General features: G+C 41.4%; 1 protein-coding gene across 1 annotated transcript; it reads right to left on the bottom strand.

The window, feature by feature from the left end:
• LOC135225339 (thymidylate kinase-like) lies at window positions 1-25453 on the bottom strand. The gene is given in 6 exon segments (XM_064264673.1): window positions 1-144; window positions 306-495; window positions 8544-8645; window positions 11723-11796; window positions 11798-11820; window positions 25204-25453. Coding segments are annotated over 6 exon segments (771 nt in total). The 5' UTR covers window positions 25442-25453.
• Between the last annotated feature and the right edge of the window lie 1007 nt (window positions 25454-26460).

Consider the following 26460-nt stretch of genomic DNA (forward strand, 5'->3'; position numbering starts at 1 on the left):
TCATACAGGGCCTATTCCCTCATAGTATATTGCATATAACCAAAGCTTCCCTATCTTTACCCCATCAACACTGTCAATGACTTTCGTAACTTCTGCTACCAACTCTTTCTGCAAGTCTTCAACCGTTTTATTTGCATCTATTATCTGTAAAAGAGTTAAGTTTTAGTAGCATTCTGAAATTAATAAAACTCAAATACTATTACCACTATTAAAATACTAATAATAAACAGTAGACAGCATTTACTTTAACATGAATTTTTTGGATATCTATCACATAAAATCAGATGAAATGAATAGATTCTCACCTTCCAGGATTCGTCTCTCAATTTATGGTAATTCTCATTAACTCTCTTCTGAAATTCAGCCTTCTCATACCGCTCTTTACCATACTGGCCACGACTCTGAGCTGCTTCAACACTAAGGTCCAAGAAAAGTACGCTATCAGGCTTTGGAAGACCTACATCACTCTGCTTACACCACTCCAATTCCATACCAATGGCAAAACATGAAATGAAATGGAATAAATATACATGTACTAGTACATACAGTGTATAAGAATATCAAACTACATACTGCAGTAACTTTGCAAGTTTCAAAATCACATATCTACATCTCTTCATCATAAAATCAATACTGAATAAATTTTAGAATATGGATTTTTCTCCACTCAACATATATGACATAATTTTAACAAATGTAATAACATATAAACAGTTTACATAAAAAAACAAGCTCCTAAATTGATATTAATATAAAATTAAGTGTCTGGATGAACTCAACATTTTTACAGAATTAAATATAAAATACATCAGCTTTCCTCATGTTAAAACATTATTCTATGCACAGGGAATGACTGAAAGATTGTAACTTTTCTTACCTATGGGTTATGTAGATTAAACACAGAATGTTAAAAATTTAACCCAGAGGTTTTAAGTTTGAATCCTACCTGGAGCAGAAAACTACTTAACCATGATTGACATTTGAGGACTATACTTGCATTACTGATAATGCACCCACTAGAACAATCAAATCATTTTTCTATGCTAGACAAGTATCAATGTTTAACTGCTTCACTAGGGATCTGGGTCTAAAATGATATTGTTATGATACAATAAAGTTTCATACATACTTACCTGGCAGATATATACATAGCTATCGACTCCGTCGTCCCCGACAGAAATTCGAATTTCGCGGCACACGCTACAGGTAGGTCAGGTGATCTACCTGCCTGCTGCTGGGAGGCAGGACTAGGAACTATTCCCGTTTTCTAATCAGATTCTCTCTTCCACCTGTCTCCTGCGGGGAGGCTGGGTGGGTCTTTAATTAAGTATATATTGCCAGGTAAGTATGTATGAAACTTTTTATTGTATCATAACAATATCATTTTCATACATTCAACTTACCTGTCAGATATATACATAGCTGATTGACACCCTTTGGTGGAGGGCAAGAGACAGCTAGTTACTGACTAGACAGGTAAACAACATATGTTGTAGGTATTTATAGACCTTAGTTCCTCTGTGTTTCTAGACGAAGGATTGACTTCCTAGCTATTGCATAGGAGTCTGCTTCATCTCAAGAGCCATTAGCGAGATAGTGATCTGTGGCCAAGAGTTCTTGTGGATCTGTCGATGGGGTCTCTTCACTTACTCGACAGAATCCTAACTGGCGTTTGTCAATGGGAGCACATCCGCTTATATGACAACACGCACTTATTTAAGGAGCGCAACACCGATCCCGATCACCTGTTCCTAACATGAGGGTTCGCGCTAAATTGAAAGAGAGTTATCCCCCAAACTCCTTTCAAACCTCAATAAAAATCATTAGTTAAAATAAATTCAACTCATTATTAAAGGATCAGTGTCGGCTCCTTATCCCAGCAACGTATCCGCTGATACGTATAAACCAAGAGAGAAGAAATCTTCTCGTAGGTTAACTTGAAGTCCTTCGTGTAATGAGTAGTCAACCCATAATTGCATCTCCTATATGTTAAAGCTAATATGTCTTCCTGACATATTGTTACGAAAAGAACAAGAATTTGCAAAAGCTCGCACTTTAGAGCTTTTTAAATTCTCAGCTGTTTGAAGGTATCATCAAGTCACTTATGAAATGCTTTAGAGATCACCATTGTTTCAAAGAAGACTAGGACTTTCTTTGAACTGGATCTCATCTGGATGAAGCCTAACGCCTGGCTTGCGCCTGGCTGGCGCGAGGAGTATCCTGTTTAGAATACTCCTGGCGCCTGACAGTCGTAAAACTCTTCGAATACTCCTGCCGTCTGGAAGGCGCATCTTGCTCCAAATACTCCTGGCGCCTGTTAGGAGTATTAAGCTCAGCATACTCCTGGCGCCTGGCAGGAGTATCGCGCTTCGAATACTCCTGGCGCCTGGCAGGAGATATCGCGCTCGAATACTCCTGGCGCTTTGGGCAGGAGTATCGCTTCCGATACTCCTGGCACCTGGCAGGAGTATCGCGCTTTACGTAATACTCCTGGCGCCTGTTAGGAGTATTAAGCTCAGAATACTCTGGCGCCTGGCAGGAGTATCGCGCTCGAATACTCCTGGCGCCTGGGAGGAGTATCGCGATCGGAATACTCCTCGTCCTCTGAATACTCCTGGCGCCTGGCAGGAGTATCGCTCTCCGAATACTCCTGGCGCCTGGCAGGAGTATCGCGCTTCGAATACTCCTGGCGCCTGTTAGGAGTATTAAGCTCAGAATACTCCTGGCGCCTGGCAGGAGTATCGCGCTCCGAATACTCCTGGCGCCTGGGAGGAGTATCGCGATCGGAATACTCCTCGTCCTCTGAATACTCCTGGCGCCTGGCAGGAGTATCGCTCTCCGAATACTCCTGGCGCCTGGGAGGAGTATCGTGCTCGGAATACTCCTGGCGCCTGGCAGAAGTATCGCTTTCCTAGGAGGAGCATCGTGATCGGAATACTCCTGGCGCCTGGTAGGAGTATCACGTTCCGAATACTCTGTGCCTGGGAGGAGTATCGTGCTCATCGGAATACTCCTGGTGCTTGACAGGAGTATCGCGTTCCGAATACTCCTGGCGTCTGTTAGGAGTATTAAGCTCAGAATACTCCTGGCGCTTGGTAGGCACATCGCGCTTCGAATACTCCTGGCGCCTGGTAGGAGTAAAAAGTCTAGAATACTCCTGGCTCCTGGGAGGAGTATCGAGGTCAGAGTACTCAAGGCGCCTGGCAGGAGTATCTCTTCCCGAATACTCCTGACCTATGGAAGGCGCATCTAGTTCCGAATACTCCTGTGACTTGGTCGGAGTATCGCTCATGGAATGGCCTTTCGAATGGCAAGTATATTGCGCTTAGCGGGCGCTATACTCCTATCAGGAGTTCTCTCTTCTCCAGTTGGCTCTTGTTGCTTGGATGAAGATCTTGGCCTAGAACGATCTATAGTAAAGTCAGGCTCTTTGCGCCTACTTGGCGCCTGGCTCCTAGTTGGCGCCAGATTAAACGCTTGGCAGGAGTTCACTTTCCTTTCCCACGTCTCGCCTGCCTAAACGCATCGCTCCCCCCAGAGATGGCCGCTTGTGCGACAACTCCCCTGTAGGGTTCGTCGCGCCCGACAGGAGATCGGTATTTGGATCTCTTAATCAGAAGTCTATCATCCTTTTTAACGAGTATGATCTTTAGAAAGTACTTCCTACCAAAGACGCTAATTGCTCCTGCACATTCATCACAATTTAGTCCGCTCCATCCCGTAGACAATAGGAAATCTCAAAATTCCAAGAGACAAGTCTTCCTCCGAGGAGATCATTATTGCATACTTCCGTTGCTAACGAGTTCTCCTCCTACATGTTGATGAGTTTTCTCGTTGCAGAAGCTTCCCTATCCTTGCCCGAAGGAAGGGAAGGAGCTTGGACTTTAAAGAGATTCTGAGCTGAAATTGGTTGATTTCTAGCTCTTGAATGTATCTCTCTGAACCTTTTGGGAAGTAGTTTGAGCCCTTCTGCGTTCCAAAGACTCTGTCAGTAAACGTTTAACCTTTTCTTCTTCTGTAAGATGACAATGTCACTACATTACCCGGACAACGAAACCTCTATCTAACAGCGTTGATCCAGGAATAAAAGGCTTTAGTTTTCTCTTGCCAAACCTACTATGCTGGCCAGCAACCCATTGCCGAGTCGTCATAGAATTGATTCCAGATTCTAAAGCCCAAAATTTCACTTGTCCTCTTGATCGTTTAGGACCAAGAGAAACATTTGATTAGGAGCAGTTCCATCTTGTCGGACCACGGAATCTGAGGCCCAAATTAGGATCCCATTCTAAGTATAAGATCTCTTATCTTATCGTATAGAGGTATTGTATAAGATCCCGAAGATCTTAATTCTCTACTATCTCTAATATTCTTTGTCTAGACAGAATATATCTTTTCACTGTGTTCATTGATAGCATAAATTACCAAGGTGATTCTTCCCTCTGAAAGGGAAGAAAATCCTTATGTAGTTCACAGAGGTATCGGAAGAGGACAGTTTCCCTTTCTATCTAGCACGATCTGCAGCAACTCTATGTCTTTCACATATTAAAGGAATTATCAAGCTTCCTTGAAAAATCCTCTCATTCATATTTACTTCTGGTCAGTCTGCACGCAGACAGACTCAGGAGTGAATAGGTTTTTCAGGTCCAATATTTATAGGTAAAGATTCCGATCAAATCCCTTAGAAAAACCTTCCGACACATGCTGAAAGAAGAACGTGACTTCTGTGAATCCAACCTTTTATTGCCAAAATGATGCATTCATCTTCTTCCTTAGATGCCCATGATTATAATATGTGTTAAGAATATATACAACTAGGGGAAAAAAAAAAAAACTAAAGTTTATTCCCCTCTTAAAATTTAAAGATGGCGTATCTTGCTACCTCTCTTGTTTCGAGGAAAAGGAAGCAATCTATAAGAAGGTCGTTCATCTTCTGCCTTGCGAAGATATCTGTGAATATTTTCCGCAGGGTCTGACAACTCTTTCCAATGAATGTTAAATCGTGCTCTGCCGAATTAAAATTCTTTATAATCCTATCACATTGTGGTAACAGCATTCATCTAGGAAACTCTTGTAAGGATAGTAGGGAGCGCCTGTAATTAATCCACGGTTGGTGTGATAAGGCTTAAGCGTATCGTTAGTCTTAAGGTGAATTTTCTAAACTACATTCGTTTCCTCGCCGAGGCAGAGAGATATCCTTTAGCAAAACGAATACGATGTTATTCATGTTTGCCTAAAAAAAAAATTCCCTCAATTCGTGGTTAAGTCCCCTGATTATGGGGAATATACGGTGAAGCATTCGATCCTTTAGGAGAGAAAGATGTAACCAACCTGTTCACGACCGAGAACCGGATGGTACTAGATTGGCTCACAATTACAGCCGTGTCGTTCACTGCCTGGCTGCCTTCATTCTGAGTTGCCAGTTACTCCTTTCAATGAATGGATATAATTATTCTCGAGTCTAAGAAAACTCTCAATAATGCAAATTTTTAGGCAAACAACCTTTGCTAAATACCGAGGGCTGAATAGGTATTGTCGTAATAAACCTTTTAGCGAAGTCTTTACTAGTAAAATCCTTAAGGATATAGACAATTCCAGTAGCGAACCAGAAAGGCAACTATGGTATGCGTATTATGACTTGTCATTCAGTAGTTCATATACAGCAAGCCTTCTATTCGACCACTCTTTCCTTTCTGACATGCAGAGAAAGAATAGAAATCTTACTCTCTTCGTTCATTTCGTCAATAATCCCGAATGAGTATTAGTCGAAAGATATTGCAAATGGACAACCGAGGATCGAAGAGAATCTCTCCAGCTTTTATTATCTTGGAGATAAGTCCGTATTTTACGCCTTTCTTATCTGGAAGAGCCTCTAATCAATGAATGAGAGCTCGTACGAATCTTGTTCAAACTTCCAAACGACTTGCCCCTCTTCTGTAAATGGTTGGTTGCAATCTATTTAGAAGGAGGATGATTTTAATATCCTCTTACTAATACCTGAACTAATTCTCACAATTCTGCTCTATCTTCCATTCCTCAATTTAGGGGCAAGATTGAGCAACCGAAAGAGAGCGTTCCTTTCGAAAGGTGAAGGGCTATTCGCAGTATCGACTCTAACCTGACAAGGGCTACGGCAGCCTGTGCTACATCTTGAGTCCCTGCCTGGAAAAAACCGAACTTGCTCTAGCCTTTATTGCAATAAGACGATCCTGACAAGGGCAACGGCCGCCTGCGCGACAACTCCCACGTCCATATCAGGAAAAGCCTTGAATGTCTTTCACCCTTCGTCTGGAGGACTCTCGGCGGTTGTCAGGCTCTTCTTGTAGGAGAAAGTGTCTGGCGCTAAGCAGGAGTATCTTGCCTAGAATACTCCTGGCGATGGTAGGAGTATCACGTTCCGAATACTCCCTGGCGCTGGGAGGAGTATCGTGCTCGTCGGAATACTCCTGGTGCTTGGCAGGAGTATCGCGTTCCGAATACTCCTGGCGCCTGGGAGGAGTATCGTGATCAGAATACTCCTGGATCCTAGAAGACGTATCGCCCTTGGAACGTTTTCTTGTTGGAAAGTTCCGAGCATCTGAAAGGCGATCCTCGCCTGGAAAGTTCTGTACGTCTGGAAGGTTATTTGAATCTGGAATCTTCCGCCTTCTGGAAGGTTCCGCTTGTGCGGAAGGTTTTGTGTGCGGAAGGTTCCGATCTCTTGTATATTTGTTCTTGCTTAGAATTCGACAATACTTCCATTTTCGACATAGCCCTCCCTTTCTCTTGAATGAGAAGGACTTCCATTTCCGATGAAGATCCTGGTTCATCGTGCTTCAGGCGCTTTGCGCCTCGTTTCAGACGCTTTGCGCCTCGTTTCAGACGCTTTGCGCCTTGTTTCAGACGCTTTAGGCGCATTGAGCCTCGTTACCGGAGCTTCATGCCCAAGGAGCTAGAAGCTTAAAAATTATATATATGTGTGTAATCACTAAACGAGATCCATATAATTCATTCGATCAACAAATATCCTTTAATATCTAATTCGATCTTCTCAGAATAGATATATTTTCATATACATGTACCGATGAGGAATTTATTGAAATAACTATTTCAAACCCCCATGGGATAGAGCCCCCCCGTCCAACTGTACGGGGGAAACGAACCCGGATAGGGCAATGCCTCTACCGCAACCTTTCTCCGTCCTCTTCTGAGGTTCCGATAGCCAGACGAGATTATCTTGCATTTTCATTTAACCTACGCCGTTGAATGTTTCTTCTCCTTATTCGTTAAGACGATAATAATAAGGGGAACACATTGAATTAGGATGCCTTTCCAATGGCTATCCCTGGCAGTCTGGGACTTCTACAGAACCTGCCGAGGGACGCCTGATCGGTGGGGATTCTCCATAACCTCCGTACGGCTTTCGACATTCCTTCTCCTCTGGGCCTGTGAGCTTGGAAGAGGTCTAGGCCTGGGAGCGAGACAGAGCCGATCAGACGCACCCTCTAATGCAATGGGGAACACTATAAATCACTTCTTACCTTATAAAGTAGCTCGTATCTTGAGCTACATTCCTTTATCTCAAAGTTGCAAATGAATTTGTGTTCTGTGAAGTAAGAAGGTGATGAGGAAACAACACTACTAGTACTGTTAATATTCTAACTGCTTGTCAGAACGAGGGCTATTAAAGCTTCTAAAGAAAGCATATCTAGTTCTATGTTTTCTGACTTCCTCAAATAGGAAGTTACCTTATTCCTCAATCAAATTCTAACATTTATTACACTTCATCAATGAATAAATATTTATATTTCCCTTTCTTGCAAACTATGTAATTGTCTACCGAACACTTCGGTAGTTACACATACTCTTTCTTCGAAAACTTCGAAGTTAATTCATTAAAAGTTATTAAAATCGTATGCCAAACACCGATCCAGTACTTCCCTGTAAAAGTCGGCCCAGAAGATCGATGGCGATGAAACACGAAAATCAAATCAGGAGGGAAAGCAAACATATGTTTACCTTCCCAGCGACAGAGAGAATCTGATTAGAAAACGGGAATAGTTCCTAGTCCTGCCTCCCAGCGGCAGGCAGGTAGATCACCTGACCTACCTGTAGCGTGTGCCGCGAAATTCGAATTTCTGTCGGGGACGACGGAGTCGATAGCTATGTATATATCTGACAGGTAAGTTGAATGTATGAAAACTTTGCAGCGCATACAACCACAAATTATACAAAAATAAATATAAAACACATTTTATTTTAATCATGTTGATGCAAACATCACCCATGTACTTTGTGGTAAATACATACTAAGTTGACCTTCAAGATTCAAGTACATTAAACTTCCATATCTAGTGTATAGTTATGTATCAATTAATTTCAAATACAGATGCTTCCACAACATAAGGCAAGATAATGAAAGAGATGAGAGCGAGAGTGTCTTATCTTACTACAACTACTGTAATTGTTAAAAAAAAAAACACTATGAAGTTCAACTTATACTCTTATTAGACTCATTTCCAACCTCTCAAGAGTTGAATGCATATCAATTCATTGTTTACTATACCTCTTTAGCAGCTGAAAAAGCAACTCCAGAAAATGCATATCGATCAATTATTATTGAAGTCCCGCTAAGTAATGTTGAAATAATTTTTGGAAGCATTTCCCATCTGAAAAGAGAAAAAAAAACATATGCTATTTGATAGAGTAGCCACTGTTTGTCCTTAAAGAGTTAGAATTCTCATGACCCCGCCTTAAAGCCCTCTATCAGGCATACCAACCAATTACTAAGATTCTCTACAGTTGGTCTCGGCCAGCATAGTGATAGAATATAAAGGATTCAGGACAGGAGGGCTCTATCTCTGTCCTACAACTGATTACCTAGGTTCTAGGTCCCACTCACACATGTGGCAACATTCTGTTCTGGTCATCTCCATTACCACTGGTCTGTCCAAGAGTCCACTAGTTCCAGGTTATGCTCCAGAAATCAAGTTATGTACTGGCACTTAACATTTTAGGACCCAGTGATAAAATTTTTTTTTCTTATAATTTTAACCATGGGCATGGTTTACATATCTGTTTAAATTAAGAGCCAGTAAGCCTATTGCAAGACAAGAAGTTAGGAGTAGATTGCTAGGCTACTGTATTTGCTGTGCTGTTTTTCCTTTGTTGTTCAGCAAAGTGAGAATTAGCATTAAGGCAATATATTACACAATTTTGTTATAGACACTTAGTATACAATGACATTCTTAAACATTGATTGATCAATGAAAATTTTTTATTATAATGAGTACAACAGTAATTCATAACTCAAAAACTAAAAAAAACTACTTTAAATGGAAGCATATTACAAAAACTTCATAACAAAATAAGTTTGAAAGGTAAGTACTGTGTACTTGGGTACTTTGCACCTTTAGAATTGTAGTGCTTTACAAAGTATGTATATATCTATCACTCAAAAATATTTTCCCAAGTTAGGTTTGATTTAATTTATGATTTTATACACAAACACGTTATCTGCTACATACAAGTATGCTAGCAATGTTTATTAGCCTAATATCACAACATGGTTCTAAAAATATATACAGTGACATACAAATGGCACAGGTTCACCTGATGATACCCTCGCACAATATGTCTTAAACCACTTCTCAACTTACCAAACAAGGTTAGGCTCCAATGAATAGGTTGTAAAGTCTATGTGAAAACTGGCATTATAAAAAAATTTGCAATTTTTCTATTGGCAATGTTTTGAGGGTTTTACTTTTATATTACCATAAAAAAACTTCTTTTATCCTTCATTGACATGGGGACTTTTTCTTCAACTTAGTTGTCAAAATCTACAAAGAATTTTAAAATAAACTCACAATTTACCAGATTTGTCAAGAAACAGTAACCTTTACATCATTCAATTCACAATCAGTAGTTCTTATATCATCAATCCACAGATTATTACATGATAATCTTTATACTAGACTGTGCTATCACCCAGTTATCCAAATTTCAAATGGCATTTTTTTTTTTAATAGATTCCAATTTCTCATACATATTTCCTTAGAAGAATATATTTTCTTATCATTTGCTTGAATTTAAACCTTCATAAAAGTGATGTGTGTATTCTGTTAAGGTTTTTCCTCTACATAAAATTTGTCAATAACCTAAAAATCCTCCAAATCAATATAAACTTGGTAAGGGGTTCACTACTACTGCATTATTTACATAGACACATATATTGTACAGTAGGAACTTCACATAAGTTAGACATAAATACATATCTCATCATTAAGAGTCAATATTACTTAGCTTTATCCTGAAATATCCAGTACCTTTGAGAGAGAGAGAAGAGAGAAGAGAGAGAGAGAGAAGAGAGAGAGAGAGAGAGATCCACTACAACTGGAGCCAATTTTTATAGTAATTTCTGTGCTCCTCACTCATTCCTGTTTACAGTGATCAAATCATATATTTTGCAACTGTAACTGTTATCCAAAAGATTTTAGCTGACTTTTTCCAACAAGTTTTTTTTTTACCTAATAAGTTTTAGCATTGATAATAACATTTTAAATATTATACCAAATTTTTACTTAACCTAATTTACTTATAATCTAGATGTATTTGACCTTATTCTTATCATGTTGTGGCTTTAATACTTGAAATTCTAGCTAAAATGCAATACCAAACTTATACAGATTTGTTTACAAATGTTTGGTTTCATTAACGAGTTTTTCCTTACTTTAATATTTTTCCATTTGTTTGTTAAATAAGAATAAACATTGAAAAATTGAATTCTTCGAAATCATCATTTTTGAGATTTTACTGTATTCCTAACCAAAATTTTGCATATTCAAATTTTACCTGATATATTTGTGATAGTTTTAGAAGATGGTCACTGACTTACAAGATGTCAACATTGTCAAGGGGTAAGTGTATGACTGAGATCACAGGGAATAGCTCTCTCTCTCTCTTCGTTTTCGTTTTTATTTTATTTTTTTACATAAGGAAACCAAAAACACAAAATGGGTCGCATCTTCACATAATCAACTCCTAAATCAACACCTTGCATATGTACAGTTGTGTTAAAACTTTTAAACATTCACTTGTAATTGACTCAAAAGTTAAGTCAGTGAAGGGGGGGTGGGTTGCAACTACGGTACTTGGAATGTACCATTTTTCCCAAAAGTCAAAGTCAAAGTCTTCAGTTTCAGTCCTCCCCCGACTTCTTGTGCCTCTCGGGCGGACATAAGCCAGGTGACCCCAACTGCCCACCATGATGTCTCTCATGGTGGTAACCACTGGTAGACAGCCTCACTATTTGCTCCCTGATGGGGAAGCATAATGCAATTACCTGGTCATATATGTGGAATTAAAATTTCACTCGTGTCATGTTTCATACATCTTCAAATATGTCTGGTAAAAAGGTTTTTACCTTATAAAAATTCTTTCAGAAAGTATGCTATGCACAAGGTATTTCATGTAAAACTCATATATTCACAAAAATTCATTTACCTCTTTGAGCAAAAGGAATGCACAAGCTACCCAAAATCACCAGTCTGTATACATTACTGAGATTTAACCCAACTCAACAACGCAACTAAAAAAATCACACTAAAACCATAAAATCCTGGACAGAAACTGACAGCTAAATTAAACAATCAATTTCAAGTAAGGTAACAATATAGGATAGTCTCTGATATTAGTATTCTGTCCCTTTTTTTTTTGTCACAAATTAAATACCTATACGTATACAGACCTGTTGGCTGAAAATAAAAGATGGATGGAATGGTCTTCCAGTTCACTACTGCATGCTAAGTAGCTGTCAATAAAATGCTGCCAATCTTGTGGTTCTATCTGCAATAAAACAAAATATAACTGTCATTATCTTTTTATATCCTTCAGTACAATAAATGTTTAATAAATAAGCTCAGCAGGCAGATACAAAATAATTCCTTTCCCTTATATACCAAGCTACACATAAATTATCTTACTATGGTACTGATCCTAAGAAAAAATGAAATAAAAATCAAATTACGAAATCAATATGCACTATAAAAAATATATGCCATTAATTACATTCTGTGAAATAAAAGAAGTCCAGGTGCTGTCCTTTGTCACAAAGTGTCCAAAAATTGGAAACTGTTGACAAAGTTTAACTCAGAATCACCAGACAACTATATTAATATTCTTTAAAATCTTCTAAAACCCAAAACATTTCTCAGAGGCAGAGAAATGTCTCAACCAGGGTGAAATGTACTTAAAAATTATAGCCAACAAAAACCAATACTTTACATTAGGCTATATTTGTGGTTTTCATGTCTTCTAGACACTTCCAAATATAAAAAAAAATGTAATATGTTGGCAGGATTTTAAATGGATCTTAAAGTCCCAAGTTGATTAGATCTTTAGATCAAATTGGTTAGATCCTCAGTTTCCATGTAGGTGAGAACCTCACTTCTCAGGCAGCCCCCACAAAGAAATAGGTTAGGAGATATGACACTTGATTATAAATAATGAGTTTGTATTGAAAAATACAATTTTTAAAGAATGTTTAGTTTCACTATCAAACAACATTTACATTAGCCTGAAGCTAACTAGAGTGGAAGGCTCAAGCTGTTTAAGAATATCCCCAGAATTGGCTGATTTGGAACTGAAAACTCAATTGTAAGCAAAGAGAACTCAGTTTAACAATATGGAACTCAAAGTTCTAAAGTTAAAAGGAAATCCTCTCTGTAAAGCCAAAAACCCTGTGAATGAAATACAGCTATGAGGGTGAACAGGCTCCATTAGGGTTGATTCATACTATAGGTATGGTAGCGCTCTGCTCTCGCTCTAGTCCTAGTCCAGCCCAATAATGTTACATGAATTTCAATGGAAGTATTCACACTGGCACTCACTGTCTGCTCTCATTCAGGTCATGATCCTTTCAAAGGACAATTTAACTAGAGCAAGAGTGGACAGTGAGTGCCAGAGTGAACACAGTTGCCATGGTCCTGCAACTCTTGCTCCATTCCACTGGAGATGCAGCCTTCATATAAGCAAGAAGTGTTCTACTTTCCCTTCATAATCATTGTACAGACAATGTAACAATACAAGAAATAAATGATGATCATCTGTGCCTTATCTCTTATATTTGAGCCATACTGCAAAATATGATATTGTTATGATACAATAAAGTTTGTTCATTAACTTACCTGGCAGATATATATATAGCTGTATTTTCTGAAGTCCGACAGAATTTTAAAAACTTCCGACACACGCAGTGGTCGGCCAGGTGGTTAGTACCCATTCCCGCCGCTGGGAGGCGGGTATCAGGAACCATTCCCATTTTCTATTCAATAATTTTTATTTCCACTGTCCCCTGAGGGGAGGTGGGTGGGTATTTATTTATTTATATCTGCAGGTAAGTATGAACAAACTTTATTGTATCATAACAATATCATTTTGTTCATGAAACTTACCTGTCAGATATATATATAGCTGAATCCCACCTTTGGAGGTGGGAAGGGACAGAATAGAAGGATTTTGGGAAACAAATGCATGCAGATGATTTACATCTTGGTTCCACCTGTTAGCATAGCTGGCTTCGTGGTTTACTGCCACACGTAAGTCTGCTTGTGCTACTAGAGTTGCCAGCGAGGTAGAGACCTATATAGCTGGTTGCACTCCAGATGATCTGTCAACAGGGGCGAGACCACGACGTGACTAGACATATTGACCATACCATGAGGGCTAAGAAGTAAAATAAATAAATATATATATATATATATATATATATATATATATATATATATATATATATATATATATATATATAATATCACCACCTGACCAACCTAGCCAAAGTTAAGGTGTTTTAACTAAGGCTTAAGAGTTAAGAAGTCGCCGTTGTCGGCGACTCAACAACTAAATTAAGAGCTCTTCCTAACCATTTTCTACAGGATAGGATGAGTGGTACTTCTTGCCCCCAAGATTGTGTCTGCAGACACGTATGGCCCTAGCGAGCAGCAGATATCTCATATGCCATCTTCACATCTCGCAGGGAGTGTGAAGTGAACACAGAGTTGCTTCGCTAAAACATGGTACTCAGGATGTTGCTGAGTGCCATGCTCTGTTGAAATGCTTCCGAGGCCGCGCCCTCACCTCGTGAGCATTCAGATAAAAAGATTTCAAATCTTTGTGCACACACAATGAAGGAGGCATTTTTGTGAAAGTAAACCTTAACACTAAAGCCAGGGTGTTCTTCGATATGGGCAAGTCTGGTCTTTTTCGGAACACTGCAGATTGCCCGAATGACTTCGACTTTCTTGGGTTTTTATGTAGATAAAACTTGAGAGACCCCGACAGGGCACAGGACTCTCTCTGGCTCCTGCCCACTAACTTGTGCCATCTTGCTTCCAAGCTCCTGGCCCAAGGACAAAAACGGGTTTCCATTCTTAGGCCACAACGGAAGGCTTAGAGAGCACACCGCCTTGTGTTCTCTAAAGCCAAAACTTGTGACGATGGCTTAAAATTTCACTAACCCTCTTTGTCGTATCTAGGGTGGTTAGAAAAAGGCCTTCCTGATCACATGCAAGAAGTTAACAGGTAGGAGAGGTTCGAATGCTTTGACATCAAGAACTTCAGACTACGTCTAAGTTCCATATTGAAAGCTTCGATCTGGACATGCACAGTCAGTCCGTCTGTACTAAAGTCAGGTGACCGACCAGTTGACCAGTCAGACGAATCAAGGACAGCAAGGCTGTACCCTGAAGACCATAAGGCACTATTCTTCGCTGAAGGATGAGTGTCTGGACTGCCTGGGCGATTCAATCTAAGCAAACCTTGGGGGTGTATCAACGCAACCCAACGTCGTCAGCGAATCAACTCCTGACTCGAGCTTCTGGTGCCAGGAGAAAGGAGCGAGGAGCAAAAGGCGATTCAGTTCCCGAAGGAAGAATGCCTGACAGTCCAACCTGGTCTCATGTTACACGATCATCGGGGGTGTATAAACGCAACCGACTTCGTCAACAAGAAACTCAGGGCTACTATATGTCGCCTGATCTGGCACGAGTGCCTGACTCCGAGAAAACAGGTGAGACAAAAAAGTAGATGGTGAGCGAGTTTCGAGATTCCACAGAACTCAAAGATCGTGAAGGGCTTTGTTGTTTGACAGACGCAAATCTCTGAGCCCAAAGGCCGTCAACAACATATTTGCATATTCTTTAATAGTTGTGACTGCCAGCTTATCCCATTCTTCAGACGGAAATGGAAGATGGTAATCTTATTCCTGTCAACATCTCGATAGTCTGAACGTAGTCAGACTCAGAGCGGAGAGGTTATAGGTACCTTTCGAGTTAGAGTAGACCGACTCTCTCGAAAAGGTCCTTGGAAAGTGATCTAGGAAGTATGTGACCTCTGTGAATCCAGGATCCTGAAGGCCAACATGGGGCGATCAGCGTCATTGTCGTTCCCTGTGACGTCATAAATCCTCTTATTACATTTCGTAAGCGATTGAAAAAGGGGAAAAGAGACTAAACATCCATCCCCGTTCAATATCATAGGATGGGCGTTTAATGGTACCGATCCCGGATCGAGAATAAGGGAGCAGAGAAGAAGCAGCCTCTTCGTCCTCAACATATCGAAGAGAAGAATGAAAGGGCGTCCCTGAAGTCTACACAACTCTCAACTTACTTCTAAAGAAAAATTCCACTCGGAAGTGAATAGTTGCTGCCGTCGATCGAGACGATTCGAACGGACTTTTGTAATCCTGTAACGAACCTGTAGAGGATCGTTACATTCTACGCCTGTTGTTATAATAGGCTCTTTCTCGTAAACTCCAGCAGGGACCGAGAGAAGATACTTGTTAAGAAATGAGAGAGCTGTGGAAAATCAGAGTTGATGTGGACCACTGGTTCCAAAAACTCGTTTCGAGGACTGGAGGGACGACCGAATTGCATTTACTTCTTTCAGATTAAGATCCAGGACATCTGAAACTCTATCCAGATGTCCGGCACCTTCTTCCTATCATGACACACTGAGAGATGTTCAGAATCATTCCTAGACCTTGAATAATATTTCAGTTTCCCGGTAGGAAAAAACTGTGGTCTGAATTGCAGTCTATTCGGGGTTAAACCAAACAACTTCTTCAGGAAGGAAATGGTCCCCACCAGCAAGCTCATCCATTCCCTCCCCGAGTATGCTTACTTCCCTAATAAGGCTGCGCTTTGCCTAAGCAAGAGAGCATATAAAAGTGCAATGTTGCGGTAGACTCGTAGTTCTATACCGTGCGGTAACGAGCACCGAAAGGATTAAGATGATAACTCTGTTGAACATGAGTAAGGCAAAACAAAAACGAATTGCCAATATTTATTCATTTCACAGTAAGAAATCCCCTCAATCTTAGGCTAAAGTCCGTGATTGTAGGACAGAGATACAGTTAGTCAGTCAATTCCGCAGGAGAGACGTAACCGCCAGCACAGAGATACGGTTAGTCAGTCAATCCCGCAGGAGAGAGAGACGTAACCTAGAGCGCATGACAGCGCACGATCTGTTACTGGCTCGGTTGGACAGTCAGACACAGCAGCAGCCAGCAGCTTACGAACGTCGTCTCTTAACTTTATGTCTGGGTTGCCAGCTACCCTATTCTACGAAGAAATAGGCGTCGTTATTTTTTGTGAGCAAAAAAAAGACTCCTCAAGGCTGGTATATTTAAGCGAAACAGAAAACGCTAAATATATAGATGCGTTTGTGTCGTCAGAACACTACCATACAACGGTAAAAGATAAATCGGAAACTCCTGGAAGGCTGCAGGGAGTAACGATTAAATGTCCTTAAATAGACAATAGACCTCTCGGTTGCCATCCGAAGAGGTAACTACAGCAAGCGTATATGACTTGAACCACCAGAAGTAAAATAACGCAAGGCAAAATATGAAATTATATCACAATAAAGTTTTGTTCATACTTACCTGGCAAGACATATATATAGCTGAATTCGGAAATACAGCTACATACATATCTGACAGGCAAGTTTCATGAACAAAAACTTAAGAGAATCGAAGCAGTCAGCTCAAGCTTCTTATGTTATTGGACATAAGCGTTCATTGACGTAGTCTACAAGTCTATTTCTTGTACAAGTCTGCGAATGACGAATGAGAGCTCTCCGAATCTTGTCAATAAGAGCTTATTCGCTTCGCAATATCAAGTTAATGAGATGTTTGTCAATGAGAACTAACCCATTTACGGGACAAAGAGATATTTTGTCAATGAGGGGATACCCACTTACTTGACAAAACGATAGTACTATATTGTCAATGGGGAAAGTCACTGAATTGACAAAACGTAATCCAGGAAGTCGAGCATTTAATTTTTCCGATTCCCGTCTCAAACGAGGAAGGGGCAAGAATCCTATTAAGAGACTGGGCTTACGGCAGGTAGAACGACGATGTTCAATTCGGCAGCGTAGTCCAGACTAGAAACTAACAAAATCTATCATCTGAAAAACCCTTTCAGATGGGCTAAAAAGCTTGCAAAATTATCCTGGGAAGAGGAAGAAACTCTCCAACCAGCTTCCTCTCCCGTATCACAACTAATGCCTGCTAAAGCTTAAAATTTATTGGCAGTATGGCAAAGGAAGTCCTGTCTTGCCGCTTTCCTGAAGAGCGTCCTTTTGATGAGTGCCTTTGCAAGAATCCTACTGAACGTTGCCGAGAGTCCTGACGTGCAGGACATCGAGCCTTACATAACCCGTAACTGCCTTATCGCAAAGTCTTGACTGCGGTAGTGGCAACTTAAATTTATTGGCAGAATGGCAAAGGTTGCGGTAGAGCAAACGAGATCTTCCCTTGAGCTTTCCTTAACTCCATCCACCTATGCGAAAAGCAATATTAATTGACAGAGACCTCTTGAATTCACGAAACCCGATGTCTTGCTGGGTTTCGAAGAAGAAGTTGTCTGTTCACTTTAAGCTTCCTCCGAAGCACTGCCTACTTCACATTCTTTGCAGGTGAGGTAGAAGGTATCACCGAAGGTAGAGGTAAAAATTCTTTAGGCCCATATCTGAAACAAGAGCTTGAAGAGTTCAACAGAAACGTTCAGCCAGGCGACACACCTGGCGTGCGCTGGTGCACGCTTGGCGTCCACTGGCGCGCGCTCGGCGTCCACTGGAGCGCGCTCGGCGTCCACTGGCGCGTGCTTGGCCTGCACCCGCGCGCGCCTGGAGTCCATCCGAGCGTCCCGGGCGTCCGCTCTCAAAAGCTTCCGGCTACTATGACTTCTTTTACGTATTTCTCGGTGGAAAGACGGACACGAGTTCAGGCGACGTTCGCCTTCTTACTTCTCACTGAAACGCATAACGAGAGAGAGAGAGAGAGAGAGGACGTGAAGCGTCCTCTTCTATAAAGCTTCTATTTAGAGGGCGCGAGTCCTTCCGAAAGCTCCAACCCCTGCATGGGGAGGACGCTTCGGAGGACGAGAAGCAATCTTTCAGGATTCGTGCACGCGCACGCACTTTGGCAGTCTGGGGATTTTCATCAGAAACTGCCGAAGGCATGCCAGATCGGTGGGGGTTCCTTGTAACCCTCCTTAGGCTTTTGACATGCTCCCTCCCCGGGTCCCCGGGTCCTGGGAGTCAAGCAGAGGTCCCGGCCTAGAGGCGAAACGAGGCCGATCTGACGCACCCTCCACTACACAAGGGGTATCACTGCACTTCTGCACTCCACTTTTACTCTCTAAAGCAAGCACTTTCGATTCTAAGTTACGAATCGAAAGAGTATCAGAGAAAGGGCAATTCCTCTACAGACACTGCTTAGGTCCCGAAGGCAACACTGCAGGGTTAGGAGTAACAATTACAGAAGTAGCACTTCACAGCAATGAAGGAGAGCGAGCACCTCTCGTAGACATATTCATAGCCGTAGGACCATAACTACAGGGTTAGGCCAAAAATAAAGTCTACAGGAAGGTTAGCAGGTTCACTACCCTGACTTTGTTACTGATTAATTACGTACATACGAATCATACGTCTTCCTTACGGAATAGACATGTTTACTGATCAACTGCGTACATACGAATCATACGTCTTCCTTACGGAATAGACAAAGTCTCACACTCCTTATATGACAAATCTCAACAAAGAAGCAAGACCCATACCCCTCGTGCATACCAAGTGCGGATCTACCGAAGCTCTCGGTAGCCACACCCTATCTTTGCAGACACCCGTCTGAAACTAGCCTAACTAGGTTCAGATATTTTATGCAAAAATGAATCAAATTCAAATCAATTTAAGATAGCGTATGCCTAGCCACAAATCCCACAAATCCAAGTAAATAAATCAAAAGACAATTAGGATACTTAGCGGCAATGAAGTTTCCAAAATCCTAAGACGGAGGTACTGAAAACAGGTGTTTTCAGCACCGGCGACAGAAAAATTATGAATAGAAAATGGGAATGGTTCCTGATACCCGCCTCCCAGCGGCGGGAATGGGTACTAACCACCTGGCCGACCACTGCGTGTGTCGGAAGTTTTTAAAATTCTGTCGGACTTCAAAAAAAACTACAGCTATATATATAGTCTGACAGGTAAGTTTCATGAACAAAATATCTGTTACATCTTTCCTTTTCCTTACCTTAGACACACAGCCAGTTTTTCTCTTAGAGTAATTGCTTCTCTGAAAGGTATGTTTTTCTTTTTCAGGTCCCTCAATTTTGGATAGTACTTTCTCAAATGTTCCAATGTTCGTTCTGCAATAGCTGTGGAATGTATTCTCATCATCAATAAGACGAAGATACAGAGTGCGAAATTCTCCTTCACTCTACATATCTTGAAATATAAGAAGATGAACACACAATCTCTTTCTTTTTTCTTCATCATCATCAAGTGCAATGGTGATTATTGCCAAATAAGCTTGAGAAAAGTCACATTCTCTGCTCCACAGCCAGTGCTGAGACTTCCACTGGTGTTAAGGGAGAAGAAATGATGGGACCGAGAGCAGAGTGAGAGCAGACCGGATGTGTGAACACACCAGGACTGACAGCAGAGTGTGACTGGACCTATAGTGTGAATCAACCTTTATGCTGAGGAGTAAAAACTTCTGCCAGTTCATTTTTTTTTTCTCTCTTAAATACAGGGATTGGAAATTATTCTGATTTCACTCATTTTTTTAAATACTAGTTAAGAAACAAAGGACTACATAACCTGTATGTTCTAAAAAATATTATAGCAATAATTATAAACCCTCTATTACTAATACAATGGCTCCACTGAGCATTACTACTTAAGGTGTGCATGAAGCTTATGGCATCTAAGATGGCTCTCCTCATAATTCAACACCCCTTTTCATTGAAGCCATAGCCATCTTTAGCCTTCAGTTTCCTGGGACTTTGATCCTGACCATTTTCTTCTGAACTGTTTATTAATTATATTTACATACAGTAAAATGCACTTCAGGATCAGACTATTAAAAAAGATTTCTGAGCTATTCATATATATTTATATTCAAAATAAAATTCTGAAATTCAACATTCTTACATTCTTTTATGAGGGCCAATCATGAAGCAAACCGAGTCTACTTGTGAGAAGCCAACCTTTTTATCCACAGCGTACAGCTCGCTTACACGTCTTGCTGACACTAAGGCTACCAAAAATAAAGTCTTCTTGGTTAAGCTTCTCATAGACGATGAAAACAAGGGTTCAAAGGATGGACTAGAAAGCCATTTAAGGACAATGTAGATTCCATGCCACCGAATCCTTTGGATACTTGTTAGTCTCGAAAGATTTAATCAGATCATAAAGGTCACTATTTGAGGACAGATCTATTCCCCTATGATTGAACAGGGAAGCGAGCATTGCTCTCTATCCCCTAATTGTAGGAGCCAAACAATTAGAGTCCCTTAAAACTAGAAGGAAGTCCGCTACGTCACTCAGACGTCTCAGAAGAAGAGATTTTAAGTCTGTCTACACCATCTTCTGAAGACCCCCCCATTTAGACTGGTAAAATCTATTAGAAGAAGTTCTGCAGTTTGCAATAGCTTCAACAGCTTGCCTCGAAAAACCTTTCGCTCTGACGAGAATCCTGAGTCTGAAGCCTGTTAGGGCCAGGGCGGACAGGTCTTAAAGGAATCTTGCGAAGTGTGGTTGTTTGCGTTAATGGCAGCAGTCTGTGGAAGTCTACGAGTAGGCTGAGGAGATCTGGGAACCACTCCTTCCTAGGCCAGAACAGAGCTATGAGAGTGAGCGAGACATTTTGGTGAAACAAAACTTTGTTCAACACCTGCCTTATCAGGCCGAACGGGGGAAAGGTGTATGCATCTAGTCCTGACCAATCCAACAACATTGCATTAACAAACCATGCTAGAGGGTCCAGGAATGGAGAGCAGAAAAATAGAAGACGGTTGTTCTTCGAAGTGGCAAACAAATCTATTGCTGGCCTTCCCTATAGTTGCCAAAGGTCTGAGCAAACTTTGGCATCAATAGACCACTCCTAGGACTTGGTGATCTCATCACGTTCATTTTCCCTTGGACGAAGCGAGGGATCAGGAAGACTTGATTCCTTTCTGCCCACATAAGCAGATCTTTTGCCATGTTGTAAAGGGTGAATGAATGTGTTCCCCCTTGTTTCTGGGTGTAGGACAACGCAGTGGATTTCTGCATGGACTGCTATCACCTGTTCCAACACAAGGTGAATGAATGCTTGAAGCCCCAGGTGAACTGCTAATAATTCCTTCACATTTATGTGAAGAGATCGCTGAGATTCTGACCACTATCCTAAGTTTTCTTCTCTCCCAACAGAGGGCTCCCCAACCTACGTCAGATGTGTACGAGTAGAACTGAAGGGTTGGGTGGAGATGACGAAGAGAAAGGCCCATCCATGTTTTGAAAGCCACCACGCTAGATCCTCGATTTCATCCGTGATGTCGAATACAGTCGAGTCCAATTGAGACTTCCTACACCAAGACACCTTCAGGAAGAATTGAAGGGGTCACATGTGTAGCCTCCCAAGTCTGACAAACTGTTCTACTGAAGCTAATGTGCCTAGCAGACTCATCCATTGAAGGGAGGAGCAGGACTTGGGGTGCAGGAACTCTTGTACCACCTAAAGACAAGACTGGACTCTCTTTGGGGAAAGAAAAGCCAGAAAAACTAAAGTAATATTCGGTCATCCCCAAACAGAGGATGGTCTGAGTCAGTATAAGTTGGGATTTCTCCTTGTTTACAAATCCATAACGAATGAGTTAACAAGTCTTCTTGAGATCCTTCATGCTCTGGCTTTCCAAAGAGGAGCAGAGAAGCCAGTCATCCAGGTAAAGTGACACTCTGAGGCCCAAAAGATATAGCCACTTCCCTAGAGGTGCCAGCACTCACATAAACACTTGCGGTGCAGTCAAGAGACTGAAACAAAGCAATTGAAACTGGAAAGTCCTGCCCATGAAAATGAAATGAAGATATTTCCCGGAATCCTGGTGAATTGGTTTGTAGATATATACATTCTGCATGGTCCAGGAACACCATCCAATCCCCTTGGCAAAGAGACGCTAGCACAGAGCGAGTAGTTTCCATGTTGAACTTGGTTTTCTGCACAAACAAGTTCAGAGCGCTTACATCCAAAACAGGCCTCCAGCACCCCCATGAATTGGGAACTATGAACAGACTATTGTAGAATCCTGGGGACGAACTGTCGAACACCTCTTCCACCACCACTTTCTGAATTAGCTTCTACCTCTCGAGCTAGAGCCAAAAACCTCTCCGAGCAGAGTAGCGGGCAATGCGATGGGAACATTGAAGAGAGGCGAAGGGTCTTTAAGAGGAATGGAGTAACCAAAACAAAGAACCTAGATCATCCATGAGTCTGCCCCTCTGCGACTCCACTCCTCCCAAAAGAGGCTCAATTTGGCACCTACCTGAGCATGAAGGATTGTAGGATCACTTAGAAATCAATTTGGAAGCGGATTTTGTAGTGTAGTCTTGGTCGGGACTTGCAATTTCCAATGAGGTCTAACGAAAGTTCTGGATTTCCTGCCTAGAAAGGGTTGCTGCTGTAAAGGTGAGGCAGAATTAGCAGACATGGACTTTGCACGTTTAGTCGATTGTGCTAGCAGGTTGGTGGTCGATTTCTTCTCCAGAGCAGAGATGATCTCCTTCACTGTTTCCTCGGGGAATAGGTGGTTCTTGGCAAGAGGAGAAAACAGTAATGAAGACTTCTGAGACGAGGTGACGCCTCTCGTGAAAAAAAAAAAAAAAAAAAAAAAAAAAAAAAAAAAAAAAAAAAAAAAAACTTTTTTCTACAAAGTGCCGGAAGTGGAAAGAGAGACAAGCTCATCAGAGCCCTCCCAAATCGACTTGTCGCCGCACGAAAGTACACCAAGCCAATCTGAAGCTATGTCCTCTGGCAGAGCAGGGCAGTCCTCCATCTTTGTAGCAATTGCTCCAATCGTCCAGTCAAGAAAGCTCATTATCTCCAGGACCTTGAAGACATTCTTGACCAAGTGGTCCTACCGCATCAGGGAAGTCCCCTTGGAAGGAGGCAGATACTCCCATAGAAGGAGCTCCATTGACATAGAATATGTATCTCATCTTAATGAGTTTTGATGGGGGAGAGGTGAAGGAAGCTTTCTCTAACCCCCTCTTGGTCGCTAACCAATCGTCAACATCATGAAGAGATCTCTTTGAAGCCTTTGAAAGCACTAGCTTTGGAAGAAGGGGATCCAAATGTTTCCTTCTCATCAGGAAAATCAAAGCAGGAGACCTGGGAGCTGCTGCGACAATGTAATCTGGGAAAGTGTCAAGAAGGTAGCGCAGCAGACTCGAATAACCCAAAGGCAGGATAGAGTCAGTGTCTTGTCGTCCATCATCTGATGAGATAGGAGAAAGAGAAGGCTCCACACTATTAGGACCTTGCTGATTTCCTTTCATCAAACTCATTAACTCCTCCAACTGACAAAGAGGGGCCAAATTTGAATCATCTTGAGTCTAAGTCGAAGCAGCCAGAGTCATAAGTGTCGACACATTCGACACAGAAGACTTTGCACCTGTTGAAGAATGCTCTGAATGAGAAGTCGAAGCAGCACTTGTCGTATGCAGCTGAGTTGACCACTTTGACGGAGTAAACACACGACACTCTTCAAGTGAGTCGGAGAAGTCTGTTGCAGACTTACGACTACTGGGCGAAGTCCATGTAGCAATGCTGCAAGAGGGGCGTGAACTATTATCCACTTCCCTTGTCCTCTTAACAGAATGCAGGGAGAGGACCTCTTCAGTCAAACGTCTCTTCAAAGGCCGCAAAGCTGAAGAATTACGCCAATTAAGACGTCCTACAGGCTAAGAATCACTCCAATCCTTCAATAATTTAGCACCAAATAAATTAGTAGACTCCTGCTAGCACACAGCAGGATCGACAGAGGAAGCGACTGCTTGTGGGCAATTGTGCCAGTCTCCCTTGGACCTCCGATATATCTTCTCCCCAAAGAGGGGGAGTGGGACAGGGACCTTTGTCTAGGAGACTGCACTACACTAACACTTTCCATATCACAATTAGCCTCTTCAATGAAAGACTCCACAGATAACCCTAATTACATCACTGTTAGCTAACAAATCAAACTTTTTCTCAACTTAGATTCGAGGCTGGCAATGGTGTCAGAGGAAGCTCCATGGGAAGCTGGTAAAAAGAGTTAAAGGAGCAATCCCTACATTCCTCACATGTACTCCTGAATACACTCAAAGGCCCTACATTTAATGCAGAGTGCAAATCATATATTAGCTTCATTAACCTAGTTCTGCACCCTCCGGCACAGAATCACTCCTGACAAACTAGAGTTAGACATGATGGTATATATAAAGCCACAAAAATTTAAAGAAAAGCTAACTAGCTAATTAGCCACAATTCAAAAAACACAAAGTTGAGTACTTCACCAACTATGGTAGGAAATAAACATAGAAAATAATGAAGAAAGGTCTGTCCCAACCATCGATGTTCATCAGAAGCCAGCAGAGAACGAATTGTCTGTTGTACTTGTTCCTCCCACGCGTGGGGGAAACCCCATCACCTACGTCAGCGATGACAGTGGCACCACAAAGTTTGAATTTTGGTCTGCCACGTAGGGAACCTACAGCTGTATAATTGTTCAGCAAGACACTGCAATAAACCCTAATTTTTATCCCCCCCCTCACTCTTTTAAAACAATTTCAAAATGTACACACTTCAATTTCATACATAATTTCAATATTATAAAATGATAAAACTGCAACCAAATTAGTTTTACTCACCAGGGAATCTCATAAATATTGCAGGTTTCCCTGCACTGTTCAAGAACTGGACCAAGTTCTGCGCTTGAGTAGTCTTGCCTGTTCTATCACCACCTTCTAAAACTATAAGAGCACCACGACATGGGGTAGCAATCCCATTTGTAACTGCTTCTCCATTTGCAATTGTTTCTCCATTTGTAACTGTTCCTCCATTTGCAACTGTTTCTCCATTTGCAACTGTTTCTATTCCATTCATCATATTTATTGTGTGTGTCCTGAAACAAAGAAGACTATTAGAAAAAAAGACAAGAAAAAATTAAAACTTCAGTGACATCTTTCTTGACAAACAAATGTATATCCTGAGGGAACTGCCATGAGAAAAATGATATGTTAAACTACAATAAAGTTTTGTACATACTTACCTGGCAGATATATACTTAGCTATAGTCTCCGACGTTCCCGACAGAATTTCAAATCTCGCGGCACACGCGACAGGTAGGTCAGGTGTCTACCTTACCCGCCGCTGGTGGCGGATGTACGAACCACTCCCGTCTGTCAAGCCTTTGTCAGATTTTTCTCTTCCACCTGTCTCCTGAGGGGAGGCTGGGTGGGCCATTAATCGTATATATCTGCCAGGTAAGTATGTACAAAACTTTATTGTAGTTTAACAATATCATTTTGTACATGAACTTCCCTGACAGATATATACTTAGCTGATTGGCACCCTTGGTGGAGGGTAAGAGACAGCTCAATAATACAGGTAAGACGGGAAACAACTAATGTTGTAGGATATAAAAACCTTGGTTCTCACCTTTCAGGATGAAGACTTCATAGATACTATCTCTGAGTCTGCATTGCCTGGAGAGCTACAGCTAGGACGTGACCTGATGCTGAAAGACTCTCGGATCTACCACTGGGATATGTGATCCCCTATTGTGGTAGAATCCAAGTCGGATGCTGTTAGAGGGACCTTGTCCGCTTACCTAACAGATCCTTACCACTACCTCTGCAAGGAGCCAAAACCCACCAGACCACCTAACCAAAATACAAAGGGTTAATATTACGACAAAAAGAGGTGCCTCCTGCAACCTCTTTCAGACAACCAAAAAACAACAATATAAAATATAGGGTAACATATAAAAAATTTACACAGGATAAGTTTCAGCTCCCTGCCCCAGCACCGAATCCGCCGATACGAAAGGACCCAAGGCGAAGCATTTATCATATGTGATTTTTACATCACGTAGGTAGTGGTTTGCGAAAAACCGATTGGCATCT

This window comes from Macrobrachium nipponense, chromosome 13 (assembly GCF_015104395.2).
Source record: "Macrobrachium nipponense isolate FS-2020 chromosome 13, ASM1510439v2, whole genome shotgun sequence".
NCBI classification, from domain to species: Eukaryota; Metazoa; Arthropoda; class Malacostraca; order Decapoda; family Palaemonidae; genus Macrobrachium; species Macrobrachium nipponense.